The sequence below is a fragment of the Orbicella faveolata genome, unplaced genomic scaffold, assembly GCF_042242905.1.
Source record: "Orbicella faveolata isolate gen_17 unplaced genomic scaffold, um_ofav_v1 contig_3, whole genome shotgun sequence".
In the NCBI taxonomy this organism is placed as follows: domain Eukaryota; kingdom Metazoa; phylum Cnidaria; class Anthozoa; order Scleractinia; family Merulinidae; genus Orbicella; species Orbicella faveolata.
The window spans coordinates 1,325,003-1,349,365 of NW_028301558.1; the positions used below are offsets into that span (position 1 = coordinate 1,325,003).

Below are 24,363 nucleotides of genomic sequence, written 5' to 3' on the forward strand. Positions count from 1 at the left end.
AAAGCCGGATGTCTGGCCGCTGAAGAACATCTCATCTTGAACGACAAACGTATCCCCGACAGCATGGCCGTCAAGATGACCAAATCCATCGCCACCGAGGAAGGTAAACTGGTGAAACGCATACGGACGGGTAAAAGCGGTCCCATCTCGTACCAGGGAACGACGGAACCCGAAGGCATGGTGGACGCACCCCTCGAAAGTCTGTTGAAACAGATCCTCAAGGGAGTCGAAAAAGAACAAGCACCCCCAATCGTCATCAAACAAGAAGCCGCTACACCGAGTGTTAAAAGGGAGAAGAAAACCCCCAAACCCTTCAGTTCATTTGAACCAGTCACGTTGGGCAAAACTCCCATATCATCCACTGGTAAAAAAGTAGTGAGCAAAAAAGAAGGATTGAAGAAGAAATCAGGCGTAGGCAAAGCAGCCAAAGGTTTCCTGAAATCACTCTTAGAAGACGACGAAGGAGGTTACAGTCGTAAAGGCAAGGCAAAGAAGTACAAGAAGGCCAAGCCTACCACATTCGAACAGTTACAAGCAGGTTGGGAAAATTGGGACGCTCCTCCAAGACGAAAACTAGGCTATGACACGCAGTAAGAAGAAGAAAAGGGCTCCACCCCTGAGAAGTACCCGACGTCGCCGACGTCAACGAGGGTATGGGTTCGACATCCAAAAATGGTTGGGCAAGACTGGGATCGAGTTTCATTGGCCCGGTTATCAGTACATGGGACCTGGTACCAAACTGAAGAAACGTCTGGCGCGAGGAGACCCCGGGATCAACCATCTGGACCGACTGGCCAAACAACACGACATTGACTATTCCAGGGCCAAGAACTTACAGGACAAATGGAACGCCGACACCAAGATGATCCAAGCCATCGACAAATTACCCGGACGTAAAACCATGACAGAACGCATTGTTAAGAAAATCATACAAACCAAGAAACGTTGGAAATTGTAAACTTTATTGTTGTAATTAAAGAAAGTTACACACTTTGTTGTTTTTCAAAAAGAGTCTCTTTGTTTTTTCTTCAACTCTCGCACGTCATGCCGTTGTGGTACAGAGTATTCGAGGCATTCGGTGTCACAAACAAACGTTCGAACCTTATTTGGTCCCCGAATGTCGACGAAGATATGAACAGCAACCGAAACCTAATTCTGGAGGTGAATTCGAACACTAAGAAAGGGGTGTTGAAATAAAACATGCGATACACCTCCATGCGTATATGATCGTACGAAATGACATTGAGGGGAAAGAACACGGTGCCGTGAATGTACATGGGACTTCGAAACTCCAAGGATCGCACAAAGTCCTCCATCTCGCGATAGTACTGGAATCACACCGTGACAGGAATGGGATAAGACAAATGATTCCAGGAACGCGTCAAGGAATTGTGCGTGTCGAAGGGTTTTCCATGGTCTCTCATATAGGTAAGGGCGTCATGAATCATTCTGCGATGAGTGTCCACTGCGAATGAAAAAAACAGTGTCAGGTCCATAGTCCATCCTCCTGGTAAAGCGAGGGACCCCCAGGAAAAGGTAGTAGACACAGTTGTCGAATCTCAATATCCCTTTGTTTTTCTACGCGTCTAAAGAAGAGTCTGAACCTTTGAATTCGGATCAAGTTATACGTATAATAAGGGGTATTGTAAATGAACAGACGGTACAAAATAGCTCTGACCTCTCGGGTCGGTTCCACGGGGAGACGCACACTTCCGTGAATGTACAGGTCTCGATCCCGATACAGAGTCACGAAATTTCTGAGAAAGGTATAATAACGTAGCCAAACGCCAGAGTCCAAGTCATACGGCAAATTATTCCACAAGTACGACCCCTCGCACTGGCAGTGGTTAGGTCTACCCTCACTACGATATCGCTCAATCTCTCGATCCATTCTAACTAAACGATCATTCGCACCTGCCGTTAACTGGTGCTCCTCATGATCATCTTCCTCGAGTTCCTCGTCGGTTTCCAACACGACCTCAGGCTGATTGTCGCCGATCACGCGTCGGCAGTTGCCACAGTTCAGAACCCATCTCTCCATATCCTGGTAACAACGTCGATGCATCCACACACCGCAGCAAGGAGTACGCTGGCACGACGCCAGAGAATCGACGTGAATATCTCTCTGACAAATAAAACACACTTGTTGAATCGGTGTTTCTTCGGGTATATGACCCTGAAGGCGACGACTACGTCTCGGTGGTTCATCGTCATCGTGTGATCGTGCACGACGACGACGACGTACTCGTCTCAGTGATTCTTCGGGGGACTGACTTCGAGGTCGGCGGCTGCGGCATCCAGATTCAGTCTCCATCACCAAAACTGAAAAAATGCCGAATGCGTTTGCCTCGCTTTATGTCAATCATGCACCAATCAAACGAAAAAGGCCGACATCACGTGTGCAGGGTAGACCCAGGGGATAGGGGGTATCCCCCTACCACGCCCACCTCACGGTCGGAGACTGGGTCCAGGTCGAGTGCAACCTGGGATCCAGTTTTTACCGTAAGTATAAAAAGATCGGCTCGAACCGTTCACGGCACTCTGAGTTTTTGACTTGTATCGAGCGCTTAAAATCATGGCAGAGGAGCCGACCGACGAGGAGATGAACCAACTGATGGATCAACATGAAGCAGTGAGTATAACGTGCACCCTATGTAAGAAAGTCATCCTTAGAACTGAAACCTGCGGTCGTACCAAGTGCTGCCGTTACCACGTGCATTTCGATTGCTTCGTCGATGCACTCGATGATCAGATGAACAAGGGGGTGAACAACGAGAAGTTGCACTGTCAGATCTGTCACACACCGTGCTATCTAAGTGCGGTCGTGGCTTCCCTAGACAACTGACGACATCTTTTTGGCACGCCTTTGTTCACAGAGTTACTGGGATTGTCTTCCCCCTGAGATGCAGGCCTACATCCTTCACCTCAGAGAGTCCCAGTCTCGTCGAGAGGCGCGAACGTGAAATGAGGAGAGAGCTTTGTAACGAGATTCGAGCCTTCGCTAAGGTCAAAGCAGAATGGGGGCTAGGTGCAATCAAAGTAGTTCTAGAGACATGTCTGCTAGATTATTGTCCCAAAGGAAGAGTTCCAGGAATGAAAAACAAGCACATGGTCATGAATGGATTCTACACAGACGAACGCAACTTTAAGCGAGCCATATTTTTAGGGTACGGGTTAAATCATGCTTGTCTCAGAATACCGGACGTTAAGAGATTGATATCCTCACCCCCCACAGAATAGCAATTACTGGGATCGATTACCTCATGAACTACAGGACTACATAATGCGTCTAGCCAGGAATCAAATCCTACTCGAGCGCAGAAGAAACAAAAAGTTACGACGTCTTCTCAAGGAAATAATAGAATACGGCAAACTGAAAGAACAATGGGGCATAGGACACATTAAGATTGTTCAATGTCGATGTAATTCACCATGTTGTATAAAAAAGAAGAGAATAGACAGATTTCCACATATAAGAATATACGGATGTTACATCGACATTGACGATAAACCCCAAAAAACGTATTTATCTTGCACTATAAAAGAGGCCAAGAAACGCGTCCCCATAGAAAAGACCTTCCTCTACCCTGATCTCTCCACCAAGTACGCCAATAATAGGTGGTCAAGAAAGCGTTCTCACTCTCTTACAGAGTCACTGGGATAGGCTACCAGAAGAACTAAAGTGTCACATACTTTGCCTGGCAACCTGGCAACACATATTCGACCGCAGGAACAATGAACTATTGAACAAACTTCACGAAGAAATTGTACATTACGATATGTTGAAAATACGATGGGGGTACGGTCACATAGAATTAAGAACCAAAAAATGCGATTTCGACGCTTGTAATGAGATGTACGGGCGATTCAAGCCTGATCACATGACCATCCACGGTCATTATGTAGACATTCATAACAGCAAAAAGAAAGTCTTTTTAGGATATAATTTCAAAGACGCACTCCGTGATGTAAATGACAAAAGAGCGTATGCGTTCTCAGATGATTAAAAAGCGATGTTCGTAACATTTGTCTCATTCATGTCTTCACAGAACAGACGGACCCACGACGAAGCCTTCTTCGACGACGATGACGACTGGATCTTTGATCCGGCTCTCGACCGAGTGATGATCCAAACCGGAGGTGGTGGTACAAGACCCCTCGTAGAATTTGAATTAAGACCCGTAGGCACTCGACGTAACTGGAGAAATGTCCTCAACAAACAACGATTCGAAGCCACGCTCAGACAACACAGAGACGTGACTCCCAGGGACAATCTAGGCCAAGAATTGACTCAGGCCCTTCAACGATCCATCGAGCAACAAATCGCTCAGGATCCTACCCTGACACCCAACTCCACGGTCCTTTTCACCATGCAGTCCAGTGCCTTCACGCACGCCTTTCAATCCACCACCTTCACCGTGCGCGAATTCGAAGAAGGGAGTGAAAGACTAGACACTTATCTCCAGTCTCTCGCGGCCAAACTCAACTCCAACGAAGAATTCACCCTCGACGACACATTTACCATGGAAACCACTTTCATACACACCCCAGGTCCAGGGCGTGGTCACGGAAAACGATACAAACCGAGTTGTGCTGCCGTGCGGGGAATCGTCAAACGGTCGCGCGTGACCATCAAAAACAAAGACAATCTCTTCTGCACTCGCGCCATCGTCACCATGAAAGCCCTGGTAGACGCGAACGGAAATTCGCGAGACCCAGATTACCACAACCTCAAACAGGGGCTACCGATCCAAGAGCGATTGGCCAAAGAACTCCACCGTCTAGCCCACGTCCCCGAAGGACCTTGCGGCATTCCAGAACTGCAGCAGTTTCAGGCCGCGTTACCTGGGTACCAACTCAAAGTCCTTTCCATCGATCCACCCCACATGCTCATCTACGCGGGACCCGAACCCTCGGACAAGATCATTCGCCTCATCAAAGAAGACAGTCACTACGACGGATGCAACTCGTTCAGTGGGTTCCTCAACAAATCCTACTTCTGCGACGAATGCAATCGAGGCTACGATCACGACGACTTTAAAAGTCATACCTGCAACGGTAAATGGTGTCCCGCTTGCAAACGAAAGGACTGCCCCGATTTCATCGAGGCCAAACGACCCCTAGCACGAGGCAAGTTTCCCGAACCCGCCTCGATCTGCCGATTATGTCACAGAAAATTCTTCGGAGACCAATGCTACAACTACCACCTGCAACGCCGGAGCCTCAACATTCCATCCATCTGCGACACTTACAAAAAATGCCCAGACTGTTGCCACGTCTACGAACCTAAACACAGGACTGGACGAGGAGGTGACCGTCGTACCCCCGATCACGTATGCGGATGGGGCGAATGCCACATCTGCGAAAAGAAAGTCTTTCTGAAGACGCACCGATGTTACATCCAACGCATCCCCGAAGACGAAGACGAGCCCAAAAAGAAACGCGTGTCACGCGACGAAGTCAAAGGTCGACCCTTCGAAGAACCCGAACCCGATGATCCAGACACGCGCGTCTGGGTGGTCAGAGATCCGCCCCTTCAAGTATACTGCGACTACGAAGCCATCACCGACGCCGAAGGGAATCAGACACCCATTCTACTCTGCCTAGAAGACGATGAAGAGGATCAATTCTGCTCCTTCTACGGTCCCAACTGCACCTCCGACATGTTCGACCACCTCGAATCCCTCGCCGTCGATGTGGACGGAGACGATCAGGACGTCATCGTCCTCTTTCACAATCTCAAAGGCTACAACGGGATGTTCATCTTACAACACTGTTACGCCACGCATCGAGAAGTCACAGACCAAATCACCGTAGGCACCAAGATACTGTCCCTGAGATCTGACAGACTGACTTTCAAAGATTCCCTATGCTTTCTCCCGTTCCCGCTGGCCAACTTTCCAGCCACCTTCGGAATCCACGAACTCTGCAAGGGATTCTTCCCTCACAAATTCAACACCCTAGAAAACCAAGAGTACGAAGGACCCATGCCGCCGAGAGACATGTACGATCCCGATGGCATGTCTGCCAAAAAGAAAGCCGAATTCGAACAGTGGTACCAAGAGAAAGTCAACGACAACTACCATTTCGTACTAAGACAAGAAATGGAAGCTTACTGCGAGTCTGACGTCAAACTTCTCAAAGTGGGCTGCCAAAAGTTCCGGCAAGAATTCAAACAAAAAGCCGACTTTGACCCCCATGGAGAAATGCGTCACCATCGCCTCCGCCTGCAACCGATTCTGGCGCAAGAAACTCGTACCACCCAACACCATCGCCTCCAGACCACCTCGAGGATGGCACGGCGCACGATCCAATCAGTCCGTCAAAGCCCTGAAATGGCTAGCCTGGCAAGAACACTTGTTACAACACACTGACCAAGGCGATCGTATACGCACCGTGAGAAACGGAGGTGAAATCCGTCTAGCCAATCAACTCGTGGACGGATACGATCCAGACACTCGAACCGTCTACGAATTCCACGGATGTCTATGGCACGGATGTCCTCGCTGTTTCCCCCGAAAACGAGACCGATATCCCATCTGTCACACCGATCGCACCCTACAGGAAGTCTACGAGTCCACGCTCAAGAAACACGACCTTCTCAGTCGCCAAGGCTACCAGCTCTGCGTCAAGTGGGAATGCGACTGGGACCTGGAGGTCAAAACCGACCCAGATCTCCGCAAGTTCCTAGACACGTTCCAAATCGTCGAACCGCTCGAGCCCAGAGAAGCCTTCTTCGGAGGCCGTACGAACGCAGTCAAACTGCATCACGTGACCGACATGGCCCAAGGAGAAAAAACCAAGTACGTCGACGTGACGTCGCTCTACCCCTGGGCCAACAAGGAAGGCGAATACCCTGTAGGACACCCGCAAGTCATCGTCAACCCCCAAGATCAAGACATCCATCACTACTTCGGAATGGCCAAAGTGGACATACTACCGCCTCACGAACTATACCATCCCGTTCTACATTTCAGGCACGGAGGTAAACTCACCTTCCCCCTCTGCCGCTCGTGCGTGGAACACGAAATGACCAAACCCCTCCTAGAGAAATCGCATCACTGCCCTCACACGCCCGAGCAACGCACGCTACGAGGGACCTGGTGCACACCAGAAATCCAGAAAGCCGTTGCCACGCGATACACGCTCAACAAAATACACGAAGTCCACCATTTCCCGCCAGAACAACGCCGTAAAGGCCTCTTCGCCGATTACGTGAATACCTGGCTAAAAATCAAACAGGAATCCGCTGGCTACCCCAACTGGTGTAACACCCACGAAGACGAGGCACGGTACGTGCAACAATACCAACAGAAAGAAGGCATCGCTCTAGATCCAACCATGATCCAGAAAAATCCAGGACGCAAAGCCACCGCCAAACTCATGCTCAACTCCTTCTGGGGCAAGTTCGGTGAAAACCTACACAAACCCACCACCCAAGTCGTCTACAACGCCACGCAACTCTTTGACCTCGTTTCCAATCCCTTCAATGACATACGACAAGTCAGAATCGCCAACGACGAAGCCCTAGAAGTCGTCCACACCGAACTCAAAAACAATCAACCCGATAACGGACGAATCAACATCTTCGTCGCCGCTTTCACCACCTGCTGGGCACGTCTCAAATTATACAGCTACCTAGAACAGTTAAAACAACAAGTTCTCTACTTTGACACTGACTCCGTCGTCTACTCGCACAAACCAGGCCAAGCCGATGTTCCGTTAGGAGATTACCTGGGAGAGATGACCAACGAACTCGACAACGGCGATTTCATCACCGATTTCACCGCCGCTGGACCCAAAAATTACGGTTACAGAACCCACCAAGGCAAAGTCTGCTGTAAAGTCAGAGGCTTCTCACTCAATGTACGAGGATCCAGGCAACTCAACTATGACGTCATGAGACAAAATCTACTCGACGAACTCACACAACCTCTCGAGGATGAACGACGCAATATCCACGTCGTCAACCCCAACTTCTTCTGGAGAAACCCAGCCACCAAACATCTCAGAGTCATCACAAGGACTAAACGCTACGGACTCGTCTTCGACAAACGCGTCATAGACACGAACACTTTCATGTCGTTTCCATACGGATACTCACCATTGTAATTTTTACGTCCTGTAATCAATAAAAATCAATTGTGAAATTCACTTCCGGTCTATCTCCTTATTTGGGCATGCAAGAGCTGTGACGTCACGGGCGCCATGTTTTACCTACCCAGGCGCCATCTTGGATCTTGAAAATTTAAGAGAATGTATGGGAAAACCTTGGTCACGTGGTATAATCCCTGCCTCCTGATTGGCTACTGCCCCTAAGAGCATATATCACTACTCTTGAATTCCTTGTGTGTTTTTTTTTATTAACACCTTTCTTGGCATAGTAATAAGAGAGGAATTCAAGTTCTTCTCAGGGTATGGAAGAAGAATGATGGGTATTGGTTCCTCAGATGCTGTAACAAATTTTATATTTTTTGGCTAGAAAATTGCTTAACATAACCAATTTGATAACTGATGATGAAATTTTGTAGCAACAAATTTCAATTCTTGGAGCAACTTTTGTAAAAATACCACATAATTCTTAACAATTTTACAGACAGGTTTAGCTGTAAAACAGGTCTGCTTTAGCCTGCAGACTTAACAAAACAGCAATTTCCCATCTTATGGAAATCTGCAAAATACTTCAGGTTCACACTCAGAGTAAGGATTGTTAAAAGTTTACTTGTGAAAGAATTGTTTTCCTTTTTTCAAAGGATAGGAAATATCCACCCTTGTACAAGGACTTTATAAAACTATTTTAAACTAGTTATTAACTCACAAGTTAACTACTTTCATTCTTATGGATATTTTTTTGAAAAAACTGTGTCTAAGTAAATTTGTACTTCAATTTAAGAGACTGACCCCAAATGGTCTATTTTGCTTTCATTTATCAAAAGGGACAAATAATTTACTCTCTGACCAAAATTTCATGGCTCATGTCCATAGGAGGTAGAAAAACCCACAGTGAAAGTTGTGACTCAGACTGCCAATGACATATTCCTTCCATTCAGTACCAGATGTTACAATAGCTAACATTGTCAAAAATATCTGTCACAGAAAGTGGAAGCCAGTTGTGATCTTGATGTTTGGCAACAGAGATCTTAAGAGAGGAACTCTTGTAATGGTCCCATGGAAACAAAGAAGGTACATAGCAGTGCAAAGGGAATCTTGACTAACAAGATTAATTAAAGACATTTCCAGTCTAATGATTAATGACTAATGAAAGCAATGTTGACAAAGTAATAAAAAGTCACTTGAACTGGAGGAAGTGTTTAAGAAATTTCAAGAGGCGTGTCAGGTGTTTCATAGTCAATTAGAAGACTGAGAGTTCATTGAAGAATCAGGAAATTGTTATGGGTCAGTTCTCAGTCAAATAGAACATTTAAAGACAACAGAATTTTGGCTAGCTGGGTGGAGGCCTCAAAGCTAAGAAGATCTTTTGAAAAAATCCTGATGATAGCATATCAAACATTAGTTTTAAGTCTGTCATGCTATGCTTGTCACACACATTGCACAACTCTACGAGTACCAGAGTGAGAGCTGCAGAGAAACAGGGTGTTTTAAACACTCACACTGCGTTGCTAAAAAGGCTACACGAGATGAAAGAATAACTATAATTGCACCAACACAAAACCCAGTTAAAAATTAAAACTGAAAAGGTGACGGCAGAGAACAAAGAACCAGTTTATGTTCATACTGAGAGCAAGTTGATTGCAAAATTACTTCAGAAATTGAGCAAGATAAGGAAAGTGTTTCACTTTTACAAACCCAAGCAACACTGAAAGATTGGTTAATCTATAGTGAGACAGCTGCCTGTGAACGCAGCATCAGGTGTACACATACTCAGAGAAAACAACAATGGATACTCGGAACGATTATCAGCAGATACTGAATTCAGCCTGTCTAGAAGGCTACCTAGTTCTATGAAAGACACACCTGTAGGTCAATCCCTTCCTTTGAACCTAGAAGCTCCTGAATGGCAGAATGAGATACCTCAATATTAACCTTTCAATTAAGTTACCTAGAGGATGCTACACACTGCCCACATTTTATCTATCAAAAGCGATATACCAGAATGTTTACATTCTTCTACATTGTGAGGAAAACATTTCAGGGAGCACAGCTTAACACCTGACGACTTAATTAAGAACTTTACAGTCATAAAGACTTGAATGTTTGATCTTTGAAATGCTGCATATTAAGAAAAGAACAAAACTGAACAATCAAGGGGATTCCATTCATGTCACCTTTGCTAATTTATTTCCTTACATCCCTATTTCTATAAATATGCCTTCCTGTTATTTTTAATTTATTTATTTGTCATTGATGACATGAAGTTGTTGTAACATCACGTTACTTTACGTTCGTTAATTTTCTCACTTAAATGTTTTTCAAAATCATTTCTATCATCATGTCGACATGGCTCATATGTTTTCACAGAGAGAAAACTATCAAGGGCCATATATTTTTAGAATCACGGTAACAGCTATTTACAAAATACAGTTTTGTTGGCTGTACCTCAGTTTGATATTCAACAAAAAGTTCAACCACAACATAAACATTTTCCTGCTAAATTGGTCAAAATTCCTCTTTCTTTAACACAGTTTTTAACACTCAAGTGAAAATTAGAGAAAGTAAATTATACATATGTGGCATCAGTTAAACCAAATACATTTTTTTCCTGCAGCAACAGTTTTGTGCACCTCCCAAAACCAGTCTACATGTTCCAGTCGCACAGTGAAGCAGAATCAGTCTCCCATGGACAAATGATCCGCTGTGTTTAGAGAACAAGTCTCAAGGAAAATATGGACTCCAGACACTGAAGAGGCACCCACAAAGAGATGCAATCCTACAAAATAAATATTAAGGTTTGATGAACCTGCACCACACCTATGCTGAAAAGGTGACTGGTGCAAACTTCTCTCTTGCTGCCCATAGAAGTCAGACATTTGAACTGTATTTAGCTGCTCAGCAAAGTATCATGGCGCCTCTCTTGATGACCAGTTGTCAAAGGAGCCAAATCTAAACAACACACTGGTTGGTGCTCTAACCCAATTCTAAGACAAAGCAGTTGGCTCCGTATCGGATATTAACTCAATGTTGTATAGAGATACAGTGTATTGCTTACATGCATGCCCATCCGTGCAGTCCATATTGAAGTGGTTTATTCTTTGGACACCAAATCTTTAATCAATGCTCTTGGGCATTTCATTGCAAGGAGACAATGTCTTTAATAAATCAGGTCAGACAGCAGAAGTAACTCTGTTAAAGGTGAAAAGGAACTGTGTGAAGCATTTCTGGCATGGAATAATCCTCAGATGTATGAATATCTCAGTGTTCTAACCAGGCCATGGCCTTGTGGGATTTCCCCAAGAAAAACTGAAATGGCACATCAAGAGCCAAGAAGATGTTCCCATTAGGGCGCAAGGGCAAGCTATGAGTCAAACAGACTTTAGAACGTCTACAATAATTAAGTAGTTTAAATGGTCAACCTAACACCCCAGTATTTTGCTTGTTCGAATGAATAAAAAAACATGATAAAAGATTCAAAGTCTTTAATTTTATTCCCTTTACTTTCATTGGTCCCACCTACGTGGCAAAGACTGATGTATGCATCATCATTGAATCCTAGACACCTAGTCTGCCATATTGGATCAGGTAAGTACTTCATGTCATAGACCATTTTGACTGCAGGCTTGGGATATTCATAGTGCGTGTTTTTTTAATGTGCTTTGATGAAATGGAAGGCAGAGAAATTAGAAAGAATTTTTCCACACCGGTTGTGGACCGCATGTATTTTTGTCCCCCTAATGTTCTTACAGGGTCCTTAATTCTCAGCAGAGGGGGCCCTGGGACTCCCCAAGGCAAAATCATCCTGAGAACACTGATATCTGCTACAAGACATCAAGTGGATATTTTACAGACTCAATGCACAAAAGAAGAGAGTTCGAAAGATGTATAAGAACAGTATGGAAAGTCATAACAGTACTCCTCAAAGAACATGTCTTAATCATGAAGGTATAAACAAGCGAAGTAAAATCCATCATTAATGGAAGACCAACCACATAGCTCACAAATCAGTTTGACCATGATATTCACTATATCACACCACTGTCATGGACAAGACTCATGATTAGCACAAGAGACTGTCTCTTGAGGCCTGGTATTCCCAGATACTGAAATGTGGGAACAAACATAGCAACATTCCAAGTATTTACAAGTCACTTGCATGATTTGTAATGCTAGCATTAACTCATTCCATTTTTCTGGTGTAGCATGAGCAAAGTTGTTCGGTCCAAACATATTTCTATAAGTTGCTATAAATGTTGTTTTCTGTTTTAATAACATCAGGGTCAAACACAACTTTCAATGTAAATTACCAATGTCCATCCCCGACTGCAGTTTTAGCATTTTTAGTTTGAAGCTACATCTTTCAGCGAGTAAATCCTTGGGCAGTTCACATGAATAATCAACCGGCAAGTGTGCACAATTGGGTACAACCTAATCCTTATAATTAGACTTGGGTTGTGTTTATTGGACAACCTGGAGCAACAATTGAGGCTTTGCAAAAAAGATTAAAACAATCATTGCATTTTTTACCCCTCTAGACAATAGCTACCACGAGTCAATTCAACCATATTTGTTTCTTGTCAACTCAGTACGAGTGGAATACTGTAGTATAAGAGGAGTCCCTGTTGATAAAGACAGACTATTCTACTCACCTATTGAGAGAATGCACCAGTGTTATACAGTAAACTTAGGTTTTGAGACTTGTATGGTGGCCAAGAAGTAGCAATCGCCAAGATTCTATTAAAATCCAAATCAACTTAGATATGAATATCATCCGCAAGAACTGCCACCCAAAACCATTCAAACTGGTGTAAGTACAAAGAACAACGGAACAGAGTTACAGGTCTAAAGAGAAGAGCAGTAAAAAATTTCTGCGCCGATGCAGCCTCAGGAGCATCATCTGCTGGTTTATTCTGGAAAAAGATGAAACCTCTTCTTCCGAACAATAAATCTAACACTGATGGCACAGCTAACATCCATCTTCTGGATGATGGGAAACTCGTATCTAATCCCAGCAACGTATTTAACGACTTCTTTGTAAATCCAAGAATACAGGACTCAGCCTTGAGCTTAACGGAACAGAATTTCGGCGACCATCCTAGCATAGCAGCAATTAAAAGCAAATCATACAACCTTGACTTTGCTTTTAAGGAAATCAACAAGGAAACCGTAACCAACTACGTATTAAAAATGAATGCCAAGAAAGCCACTGGCCCCGACGGTTTCTCTCCAAAGATTGTTAAACTTTCCGCTATAGCCGTGGCTACTCCGTTAACGTCTTTGTTTAATTACTGTATTCGCACGAGTACTCTGCCCAAAGAATGGAAAATGAGTAATGTCACCCCCATCCGTAAGAAGGGCGATGTGACCGATAAAAACAATTACCGACCAGTCAGCGTTATCTCTGCAATCTCCAAACTATTTGAGAAAGTGCTGTTCGACCAGATGTACGCCTCCTTTGCACCAATTTTCTCGCCCAACATGTCGGGTTTTCTTAAGGGACACTCCTGCGCTACAGCGTTGATCAAATTAACAGATGATTGGCGACGCGCACTTGATGAAAAAAAAGAAGTGGGTGTAGTTGCTATCGATCTCTCCAAGGCCTTCGACTGCATTTGCCACAATCTGCTGCTAGCAAAGTTAAAAGCGTATGGCTTGCAAGAACCAGCCCTACAACTTTTAAGATCATTTTTGCATGACCGTAAACAAAGGGTAATATGCAATAATACGTGCTCTAGCTGGTCACTTTTACAGTGCGGCGTCCCGCAGGGAAGTCTCCTTAGCCCCTTACTGTTTAACATCTTTATGAACGACATGAACGAATCTGTTTCCGTCTCTTCCCTCCGCATCTACGCGGATGATACAACCGAATATATGGCGGACGAAAGTCCTCTTGTGCTTCAACACGTCTTAAATCAAGACATGGAAAAACTATCTACCTGGCTTAACTACAACTATCTTCAAGCCAACGGGGACAAGACACAAGCAATGATTCTTGGGAATTCAACATACAATTACGATTTGGAGTTTGATGGCACCTTAATCGATATCAAAGAACATTTAAAGATCCTTGGAGTATGTCTGGACAATAAGTTATCTTTCAAAGAACACACAAATGTAATGCTGAAAAGAGCATACGCTAAGATTGCCGCACTTCGTCGCCTCAAGCGCTTAGTACCCATAGATACTTTATTACTTTTATACAGGAGCTTTATAATACCGCATTTTGAGTATTGTAATTCTTTACTGATTGGTATAGGTAAAACGCTCAACAAAAAAGTGGAAGACGCTAACTACTACGGTCTACGAACAGTAATGAACACGGGGAAAACTTCTAATTATGAGTCATTACTCAAACTGCTGGGCATGAGAACGCTAGAACATAGACGTATTGAACAATCTCTGATAATATTTTTTAAGTGTTTTAAAGAAAATGGCCCACGTTATATCACCAACTTATTCAAGCCCCGGGTCACGCCATACAATCTTAGAAGCAGCGGGCTAAACGTAGAACAACGCCCTTTCAATAGTAGATTCTTCCACGGCTCGTATTCTTATATCATCTCTAGAATTTGGAATCAGTTACCGCCGGCAGCAAAAAATGCAGCAAACGTTCCAGCTTTTATCAATCATCTTAATACAACAAACATTGGTGGCTGCCAATGCAGTTCTTGTCTTAAATGATTCCTTTATAGACATGTTGTATTTTTATCGTTTTTTAATATTGTATTTTTAACGCATATTTTTAAGATATTAATAGTATGATAATTTTGTATTTTTTAATATATAGTTTTTAAATCTTTTTTTTAACATGTATGTCAAACACTTTTATCATGAGCCCCTGGCTCGGGAGGCTTGGGCAACCGCTCCCCGTGTTCTTGACGTAAAATAAATTACCTTACCTTACCTTACCTTACCTTACCTTACCCGTATTTTGAAGGAAGAATTGTTTTATTATTTTTGTTAATATTTTTTCTTTTGATTTGTATATTTTGTTCTATTTTTCCAATTTATTTATATATCTAATTTTAAGTTAAATAAAAGAGAAAGTAAAATCAATTGAAATCCAAAAAAAAAAATAAATAAAACCAAAGTAAAATAAAATGAAAATTTTCAACCCAGCCGAGAGCTACCACTATCAGCATGCGTTGCGTGCATTGTAAAGAGATTTAAAATGGCGGGAACTTGAAATACATTCAACCTGTTTACGGTGAGTAAACAAGAGGCCCCTTCTCTCGAAGATGGCGAATAACAGGTTTTCATCGTGGAAGGAAGACAATCTTCTTAAAGGTGCATTTCAGACAAACGTCAAACAAGGCCAACAATGCGAAGAAGCGATCCATTTTTTGCAGAAAGACTTTCCTCAATACTCCTGGAGTATCCATACATTTGTCTGTAAAATTTGGCTGGGTAGATGGTCTAGACGGGGTTTGAGGGAAAAATCAAAGGCTCCCTGAGCCAGCTCATGGATGAATAGTTGACTTTTGCCTCTGTGGCAAAACAAGTCTTTGTGCAAAACTATTCATATCAAAATGCATGTCACCTGTATGTTCATTCTCTTGAAAATCAAGTCATATTTATGTGAAATGTTTTGCACAAGCATTCGTTCTAAAAGAGGCAAACAGCAACTCCGAAGTGGAAGTAAAGTCTGCATATGAGCCAAGTGGCCCATCAGGCCGGAGCTTATCCCGGTTTCTGTAGCACGAAGCAACTAAGAGTATTTCTACTCCCCCTGGATGGGATGCTAGTCCATAGCAGGTTACCCTGCAATATTAAATTTGCTGGTACTTATTTATACCCCAGAGTGGAAAGAGGCACTGTGAAAGTTGTGTCTTGCTCAAGAACACGATAAAATGTTCCCAGCCAGGGCTTGAGGCCAGACTGCTCGAAATAGAAAAGAAATACAAAAATCAACTCACAGGTTGTTTCCACAGACAGCTCATAAATTTTAAAATGGATAATAATTAATTTTGATTGGAACTGGAACATTTTTATCATATTAACTTGTACATGATGTAGTGTCAAATAATAACAACAGTCTGTTTCAAAATGAAATCATTAAATAAGAGTTCACCATATTTACCAGTCAGTCCAACATTGACAATATAATTATGTATATGAGTCAGCAGTACATTTTGGGTAAAGGTAAATTAGTTATGGTCCTTGTTCAGTTAACATTTCGAAACAGCTGTATAAGAATGATTACTAGTATGCAAAAATTACAATACATGATTTTGAAATTTATTTTAGACAATCAACTTGAGAATGCCAGGACTGCCAAGAGTATTTTTCCCAATTTCACTAAGTGAGACATGGATATTGGCAAAATCTTGTTTGCTTTCAACTAAGTCAAACGTAAACAATTTGATTATAGCTTGCGGGTAAAAAGGAAATCTATAGAAGAAAAGTATTTCCTTCAATATTATAAAAATGATTTCAGACAGTTTTGTTTCAATCATGAACCTGAAGTGAAGGGAATGTTTTTATTACAATTTATAAGCGGTTTTTTCTAGAGAACTATGTCCATGTAGAGGAGGAAGGGAAGTAACAAAGTTTTGTACAAGGAGGCTTTGGCCCAAGGTCAGAGACCTATTCATTTTACAGTGCTTTTGACAGGAAAGGCTTTCCTTTCATATACATGTAGCTTCTAGCCTGAAACCCCTTTCACAGACCTACAGTACCGCTCAAAAGTAAGTTACCACCTTCTAGTGAGACGAGATTCTCATCTCGCGAGACGAGAGTCTCGTCTCCAGAGACGAGACTTTCGTCTCGCGAGACGAGAGTCTCGTCTCGTGAGAGCTTGAAAAAACTGTAAGTACGGCTGCCTGAACTTCTCGCGAGATTTTAATAGCCTATTGTAAAGCAAACGATGCAGCAACAACGCAGCAAACCTTTGCGCGATCTGACGAAGCTTCGCTTGCACATTTTTCAGTTTTCAAGCGAAAACATATCGTTCATGATTTCCGCGGTGTCCAGACCTGTACGCTGAAATTGCTTCTTTTGCTGATCGATCTCAGTGGCTTCTTTCACCAAACGCCGCGATTAATGAAGTCATTAACTTCATTTCAGTAGAACGGTGCTGTATACATGAAAGAAAGGTTAACAGTGTCATGTTTAAAAGCAAACACGGACCGTTCAGGACCGTTCTTGCCCTTCGAGCGGTTCACAATTTTCATAACCGTGTTTCGATCGCTGATCGACGCACGTTACTAACTTTGCAGTTAAGCGAGTTCTGTTCTTATCTTTCAGCATTTGCTATTAAAACTCCTATAAAGCCATTTCATCTTTGAAATGCTTCTCTTTGTTTGTGGGTTTCTCCGAAAGTCTTTTATCGATCGAGGTACATGTAGGCGAGTTCAACATCAACACAACTAATTTGACCAAAAGATCGCAACCTTCTATTAATCGCTCAACAAACTTTGACTTTCTTGGTAAGCGCGTTTAACGAGGAAATTAAGATCAACTTAATTTTAAGTATTCAAACTGACGTCTTCTGCATTCCATTTCACGTTCCATTTCTTTGGACACTTCCGCCACGTGTGTTTGTTATTTTAGCAAAGGATGCATTAAGTCACATTTCCGATTTGTTATGTAATCAAAAATTCACTTCCTTTCGGATCACTCACGGTTTCTGGTAAACCAGGCTAATAGCACTCGACAAAAATCGTCTCGATATAATGTGTGCTCGATATGCAACGAAGACGTGACTCGTTTAAAAAACCAGGCTCGTTCTTGAAACTTTCGGAAAACGAGACTTGTTTTGACGGAAAACTATTCAAAGAAGAAGACTCGTCGGAAGACTCGTTCGGAGTGTTTGGAAAACGAGACTTGTTAAAACGAGACTCTTTTGAAATAACGAGACTCGTTTGGAAAAACGAGACTCGTTTTGAATAACGAGACTCGTTTGGAAAAACGAGACTCGTTTGGAAAAACGAGACTCGTTTGGAAAAACGAGACTCGTTTGGAAAACGAGACTTATTCAAAAATCGAGACTCGTTCGTGAAACCATTTTTGTTCGTGAAAGGAGGCTAGTTAATTATCAAGTTCTTTTCAGTAAATTGACAACCCGATCAATAGACTGAGTTTGATTTTAATTGCAATGTTAATTGTAAAATTTAAATATTATGCAAAAGTTTTTATTCGCAATCTTACAAACTATATAAATGCTAACCAGAAACTGTAACTTTAAAAAATCTTAACCTTGAAGCCACACGTGCAGGCTCTCACACGCTTGCCCGGTTCCTTGTGCCTGTGAAATTAAATCTTGCTGTTCCTCTTGATACGAAATTGTCATAGGTTTTTATAAACAGATGGGTAACGCCCCTGAGAACCACATTATTATCGGCTAAAAACGATACAGGCGATTTAAAACGCTTTGTTCCACCAATTGCAAGATATTTTGTTTACTAAAAAATTACAACAATAAAACATTTTTGAATTACTCCCTAGACACTACGTACAATCTGCGACAAAATTCAGTAAGCACCTTTTTAGGCCGAACTCAAAAATGAACTTTAAAACCAAACACACCTCGAAATACAATACTCCAACCCTTTCCTACATTCAATGTTGTACAAGCACAAATGAGGAAAAAACTAATTTATCAGGGGAGAGTCGGTCAAATTTAAGGGAATCGAGTCTAAAATAATATTAAAATATTGTGATCTCAGCGGCAATGTGTGGGCTATTGTGTCGCAGATTGTAGGCCCATCTTTCTTTCAGACGATATGCTGTAAAAATTATCTTAAGGAAAATGTATGCATTATTGTATGTACAAACTGCAACACGATCTATCTGTTATCCGGAGCAAAATACATCGCATTTACTACGCTTAATTATTCTACTGCGCATCAATTTGTTCCACTGATTTTCATTTCAATAAACTTCAAAAGCTTTCGCAACACTTTATGTTTTTGTTATAGCTAAGGGTAACTAATCCTGTAATGAACTGGAATACAAAGTTCATTGTTATACCTCCCAACTCAAATACATGTCACGTGTAATTTTTCTCGCCCTATAAAAATAACAACTCGAACTTTCAATTCGAACGTGTTGAAGATCCGGCAAATTTGTGCGTCAGTCAAGCTAATAACTTGCTCGTCGTAGTGACGGCAAAGAAACACTTTCAAGTCATAACAGAGGAAGTTAAGCAAAAAAGCTCTTAATCCCCTAGTAAAGCAACCAAAAAAAAAAGAGAAAAACTTGAAAACAACCTTTGGATTGTACAGAATTAAGAACAATGAAGTTCTTAGAACTAAACAAACCAAAACTAGTAAGCATGAGGTACATTTTAGATTTATTCTATTTTTGAATTGGAAGGTATAACAAATACTTCATGACTGACCTACGAGAAACAAAACTCTGTTTCAAGTGGGGCCAGCCATTAAGTGCATCTTGTTATATAGCTGGAGTTAATTTGAATATCACGCTTGTTCTTATTGGTTGATTTAGGGTCACGTAATTACAGTTACAGTTACAATTACCGTAAATTAAAAATTACAATTACAGAATTATTGCGCGCTCTCTCACTAACCAGAGGTTACTTTTTCTTCTACTTGATTTATTACTTTTCACTAAACGTAGCCTGCAACGCAGGCACTCTTCCCGAAAGGAAAAAAACGTAGAGGTTCCTCACCGATTTTTTCTTTCGGGGAGGGTGGCTGTGACGCAAGACGTAAGTAGTAAATAGTAAACACACGCAGGCTACTGTGACACAGGCTCCAGCTATATAACAAAGCACTTAATTACCGGTCCTTTAGGAAAAAGTTTGTTTGGTTTCCCGCCCTACACCACCCCCCCCCCCCCCCCCAATCCCCTTCCCCTCTTCGTCTCGGGAAACATCGACATTCTCGGGAAAACAAAGCTAACTGCTTCCCTCGGGACCAGTGATTAAGTATGTATTACACAATATAGTCTCTATACTGTGAAGACAATGCCAGGAGAAAATTTGTTATGATGCGATCCAGTCCTCGCCATTGCCTCCACATCCTGTCGTTCAGATAGGCCTGGAGATCATCGCGAGAGATACCACGCCGTCCTTTGAGGGGGCCTTTCAAATTTGCCCACGCAGATTCGGCTTCCTGAGTGTGAACCCCAGTTACTGGGTCCACGAAGTTATCTGCGTGGACAACAACGCGATGTCGAGCGACGTGGTTGGGCCGATGTTGGTCCAGGTTTCTGTAGGCCCCCCAGTCATCGGTGTACACTTCACTGCCTGGTTGGAGACATTTTGCAAGAATCGGCAACAGTGTCGCACGATCCCGACTCGCCACCACTTCATAATAACCCTTTGCAGGCCTCGTGGCTGTTGAAATGACTCCAAAGACCCACAAGTCGAGAGCTCTTCTTCCTCGGTTATACTAATAGAGTTAACGATTGTTGATTAGTGAAACTATTTGTCAAAGAATTCAACCAAATTTGACAAAGCAGCAATATCACAACCAAGACATGTATACTAACTAACCTTTGCTTTGTGATTGAATTTGCTTTCGTCGCACTTCACGACAGCTGTTCCCCCAAACGGAATAAAAGGGTGTGTTGCGATGTCCGCTGAACATGCGTCCTCCAAACTTCGGAAAACAGTGCAGACTAGGTTGTTATTCATGGACATCATGTTAGCGGTGGATTTACGACTCTGGTCCGTGGACCAGAAGTAAATCATCATTAAAAGTTCCCCCAATGGGATTTTTGGCCACTTGGCAAAAAAAACTGTTAGTTCTGATGCTTCGTTTCTTCCTGCAAGTACTGCATCTCCTAAAGGAATAGAACCAGTGTCAAATTCAGAATTCCTTTGGACGCCCCTATTAGAGATTTAAAAGGGATATTACTACAGTAGTTCTCGGTCTCATATCTTCTACGCCCAAGCGGAATGGCTCACTCTACAGCTTCAAACGGAGTGCGTTTTGGGTAAGAGATTTGCTATGGGGTTCCGGGAAGAATTATTTAGTCTGCGTTTTTAGCAATGACATATCCGAGATATGACATAGTCTCGTCTTCTGGACGTTTGCTATACAATAGCAATGCGGTTAGCCTGCAAGAACGAAACACGATCTTCGAGATAGAGGTGTGAAATCCCAACGAATGCGTTTCCCGCAATATTGCTCCAGTAGTCCCAGCACTATTACTCCATTTTTGTCAAGAGAACGCGCCAAAACTTTGTGCCCGTATTTCTCTGTGCGGTCGTGGTTTGTTTTCTTAATTTACACGCTCCTTATATCTGCGTTCCCTTAGATTTTTGTATTTCAAAAACTAGAAGCCGAAAATGACGTATGATAAATATCAATGGAATAATGAAGCTCGCATTTATGGTTCAACATATAATACGAGTATACCCAACTTGCGTGACTTGCCATCCAACATGGCAAGTGAGAAGGAGAGCTCGAGAGGAGCGAACATGAAGCGCGTGATAGTGCCACGCTCGCAGCAGGCTATCAAGCGATGTTTTTTACATTTCGTTCAACAGACCACGTATAATCGCTAGTTCAAATCATTCAGGTAAAGAAGCACGCTTCACGATTTTTTATTGGAATTTCGAATGCTCTGTCCGATCGACGCGGGTTTGCATATACTAAGATAAAGTACATATTCCGCATGTCTTTAGACTGCTTACGGACTTTTTTTTCCCGCATAATCATTCTGTAGCTCGCGCTATAGCCATGGTTTACGCTCTCACTAGAAACGGACCCAGCATTCCTGCGTGCTTGCAGCCCTACTGCTCAGTAATGGTTTAAATTATACAACTCTTAAGTTAATATACCCTCTCTTTATACTAACCATTGGTATCCGTCGACGTGGACATCCGATCTTTCAACCACTGTAATGGCTTGGTTGCATCCTCCACAGTGGAGCGGATTTGCCAGTAAAGATCGGTTTTTAAGCCAATTTATTACTCTTACCGATGAAGCTTGCCTTAAATCGGTAAAATATCGCAGGTCCATGCTTAACGTCTTCGATGAAAGATTTATAATGGTGAAGAGCAGTGAAACACTAAGATTACACTTTGGACTAAAAGCGTGCTCCGAGAAACGTTTCGCTACAGGAGGTCTTTCAATGAGTAATTAAATGACAAAGCCCAGCACTCCCACCCCCAGAATTATTTTCAGAGACGAATGTTTTTTTGATTTGCCCTATATTTCGTGCCTCTATGTTCCCGCCATGATGGATGATGTGTGAAAACCAGTTCATGATATCTTCACGATATACATATATATTTTCAGATCACTATTTTCAAAATGTAAGAGAATTTGTACACACCGTCTTACACACCTTTAATACTTAGGTGGCAGTACGGCGGCAAGTAGTGAAGATCATTTCCGGTGACGTCATGACGTGCATTCCACTTAGGTCTTGCTTTCTGCCAACCTCATTCCCAGGGTCTCTCATTTTACCACCCCCAGGGGAGTGGTAAGCTCAGAGACCCTGGGAACGAGATGGCCTTCATGCTACGACCCTTCACCGCGCGAGTATGAGCCTGCTGTTCGCTTCTCATTTTCGCGCTTATTCAATGTTTGAACAGTCTAGTGAGAAGATAAAGTACTGAATTATAAAATCCGTCTTAAGATAATTGTTTCTTTTGTAACAAAAATTTGATGCTAAAAATGTTAAAATCATATACATATAGATATATATTTTTTTTATTTTCGAGCTTATCTCGTTTTACGAACCTGCCCGCGCTGAAATCGAGCTTTTTATACAATGTTGTTTTGTTTTGTGGTTGGATTAACCGGCAGCTCTAAAGGCAGCTGAGAGGCAAATACAAGTTCTGGGAGATAACAGAAGGAAAACATACTTTTTACTTTGTACGTATTCCGTTTATTTTAAAATCATGCTTTCGTATGTACAATAATTGTTACGTATTATTTACTTAGTCACGTGTCATACTTTTCAGTAGTAGAAACTGGTTTTAACAGAACATAAACACATATCTAATGCATGAAGAATGCTACTGCTGACTTGTAACCCACAACCAACGTCAAAAATAGAACTAATAACACTATAGATATGAGCACAATTAATCAGCTACTTTTTCAATGTTGTGCTCAGTCTTTTGAAGAAATATATGTAATCAAAAAATTTTAAGTATTATTTCATTTTTCAAATGTAGACACGCTGCTAAATAGAAAGTGTTAATTGTGCTAATTAAACATTTCAACCTTCTTTTTAAATCCCTTATGAATTTTGCGGGAAAACTATTTCTTATATAAACGATGTAACTCGCATCCTGAGGCAACTCAAGGCGCGCCGATTGTCACGTATTGCTTCATGTGATTTTTATTCACTTCATAATTAATTAAATTTAAAATTTATATCAAGTACGTACAAAGTGACTTGACAAACGCCCACCGTGATCGTTTTACTGATAGAAACTTGAAGACAGACGCGTCCATGTATTATTTTCTATTTACCAAATTGTACCATGCGCAAGTTTGAATTAGGTTAAAGCATGAGGTGAGAGCACACATCCCCGTGCCTTATGATAATCTTTTTCGATCTATGTTAAGCTTCGCATCACGCTGTCAAAGATCGCGCAGGCAATGGCCAAGTGTCATCGGGTCGCGACTACTATAGAAAATACGAAATTGAAAATCTGGGGGGTTAAGATAAACTACATGTATACCATACTGTTAGCATTGGAAATATTTTCAAAGCGCTCACAAGGCAGGAAAATTATACATGCTTCTCCAAAGTTAAACAATTAATAGAACTTACGTCATTCCCCTGTATGAATGATTAACACAAAGCGCCAAGACTCAAATTTCTAACCTGCTTGAAAGTCATTTCTCGGAAAGTACCGAACGGATTGATGCAAAAACTATCTCTTTCGAAAGTTATTTCAAAGCCCAAGACAGCCATAATATTTGTTTCGCGTTTCTGAAAACTTTTGCTCCGAAAAAACTGGTGCAAACGTATGCATATTTAATTGATGGAAATTGTATTATATTTCTTTGGCTTGATCAAATCTATACAAGATCTCAAATTGGGATTTGAAATATAAAATTTGATATGGTTGTTTATTCACGGCGTTTTAGCCATCTAAAAACTTGAAATTTCTTCCTTCCGATTGGTCATAAACCGGGTGAGGTGGAGGTTAATCATGCCGTGTAATAAGAACAACGACGTAGATTGATCTAATATTCGAACCAACAAATGGAAACGAGAAACGTATTTGAAATGTACTAGACACTGTTTAGTTCTAACTTCGCTTCAAAATTGTGAAAATTTACAATAACTATCCTGGATGTGCAGCTTAAGTTT

At 42.1% G+C, this 24,363-nt stretch overlaps 2 protein-coding genes, 1 long non-coding RNA gene and 1 pseudogene across 3 annotated transcripts in view; 1 reads left to right on the forward strand and 3 right to left on the reverse strand.

The window, feature by feature from the left end:
• Positions 1-24,363, reverse strand: part of LOC110048775 (uncharacterized) — a 63,713-nt gene that overhangs the window by 28,513 nt on the left and 10,837 nt on the right. The window lies entirely within an intron of this gene.
• LOC149106027 (uncharacterized) lies at positions 103-4,026 on the reverse strand. The gene has a single exon (XM_089297301.1). The coding sequence runs from the start codon at positions 2,312-2,314 to the stop codon at positions 1,487-1,489; it is 828 nt and encodes a 275-aa protein (XP_089153427.1). The 5' UTR covers positions 2,315-4,026; the 3' UTR covers positions 103-1,486.
• Positions 4,014-14,793, forward strand: LOC110056284 (uncharacterized; annotated as a pseudogene).
• Positions 19,946-21,606, reverse strand: LOC149106028 (uncharacterized). The gene is made up of 2 exons (XM_089297304.1): positions 20,573-21,606; positions 19,946-20,468 (listed from the first exon to the last, which is right to left on the reverse strand). Exons 1-2 carry the CDS (start codon positions 20,771-20,773, stop codon positions 20,010-20,012), a joined length of 660 nt encoding a protein of 219 aa, XP_089153430.1. The 5' UTR covers positions 20,774-21,606; the 3' UTR covers positions 19,946-20,009.

Coding starts and splice junctions, on each gene's coding strand:
- LOC149106027 (XM_089297301.1), bottom strand. CDS start 2,314: ATGGAGACTGAATCTGGATGCCGCAGCCGCCGACCTCGAAGTCAGTCC.
- LOC149106028 (XM_089297304.1), bottom strand. CDS start 20,773: ATGATGATTTACTTCTGGTCCACGGACCAGAGTCGTAAATCCACCGCT. Junction 20,469..20,572: donor AATTCAATCACAAAGCAAAG/GTTAGTTAGTAT, acceptor TAACTCTATTAG/TATAACCGAGGAAGAAGAGC.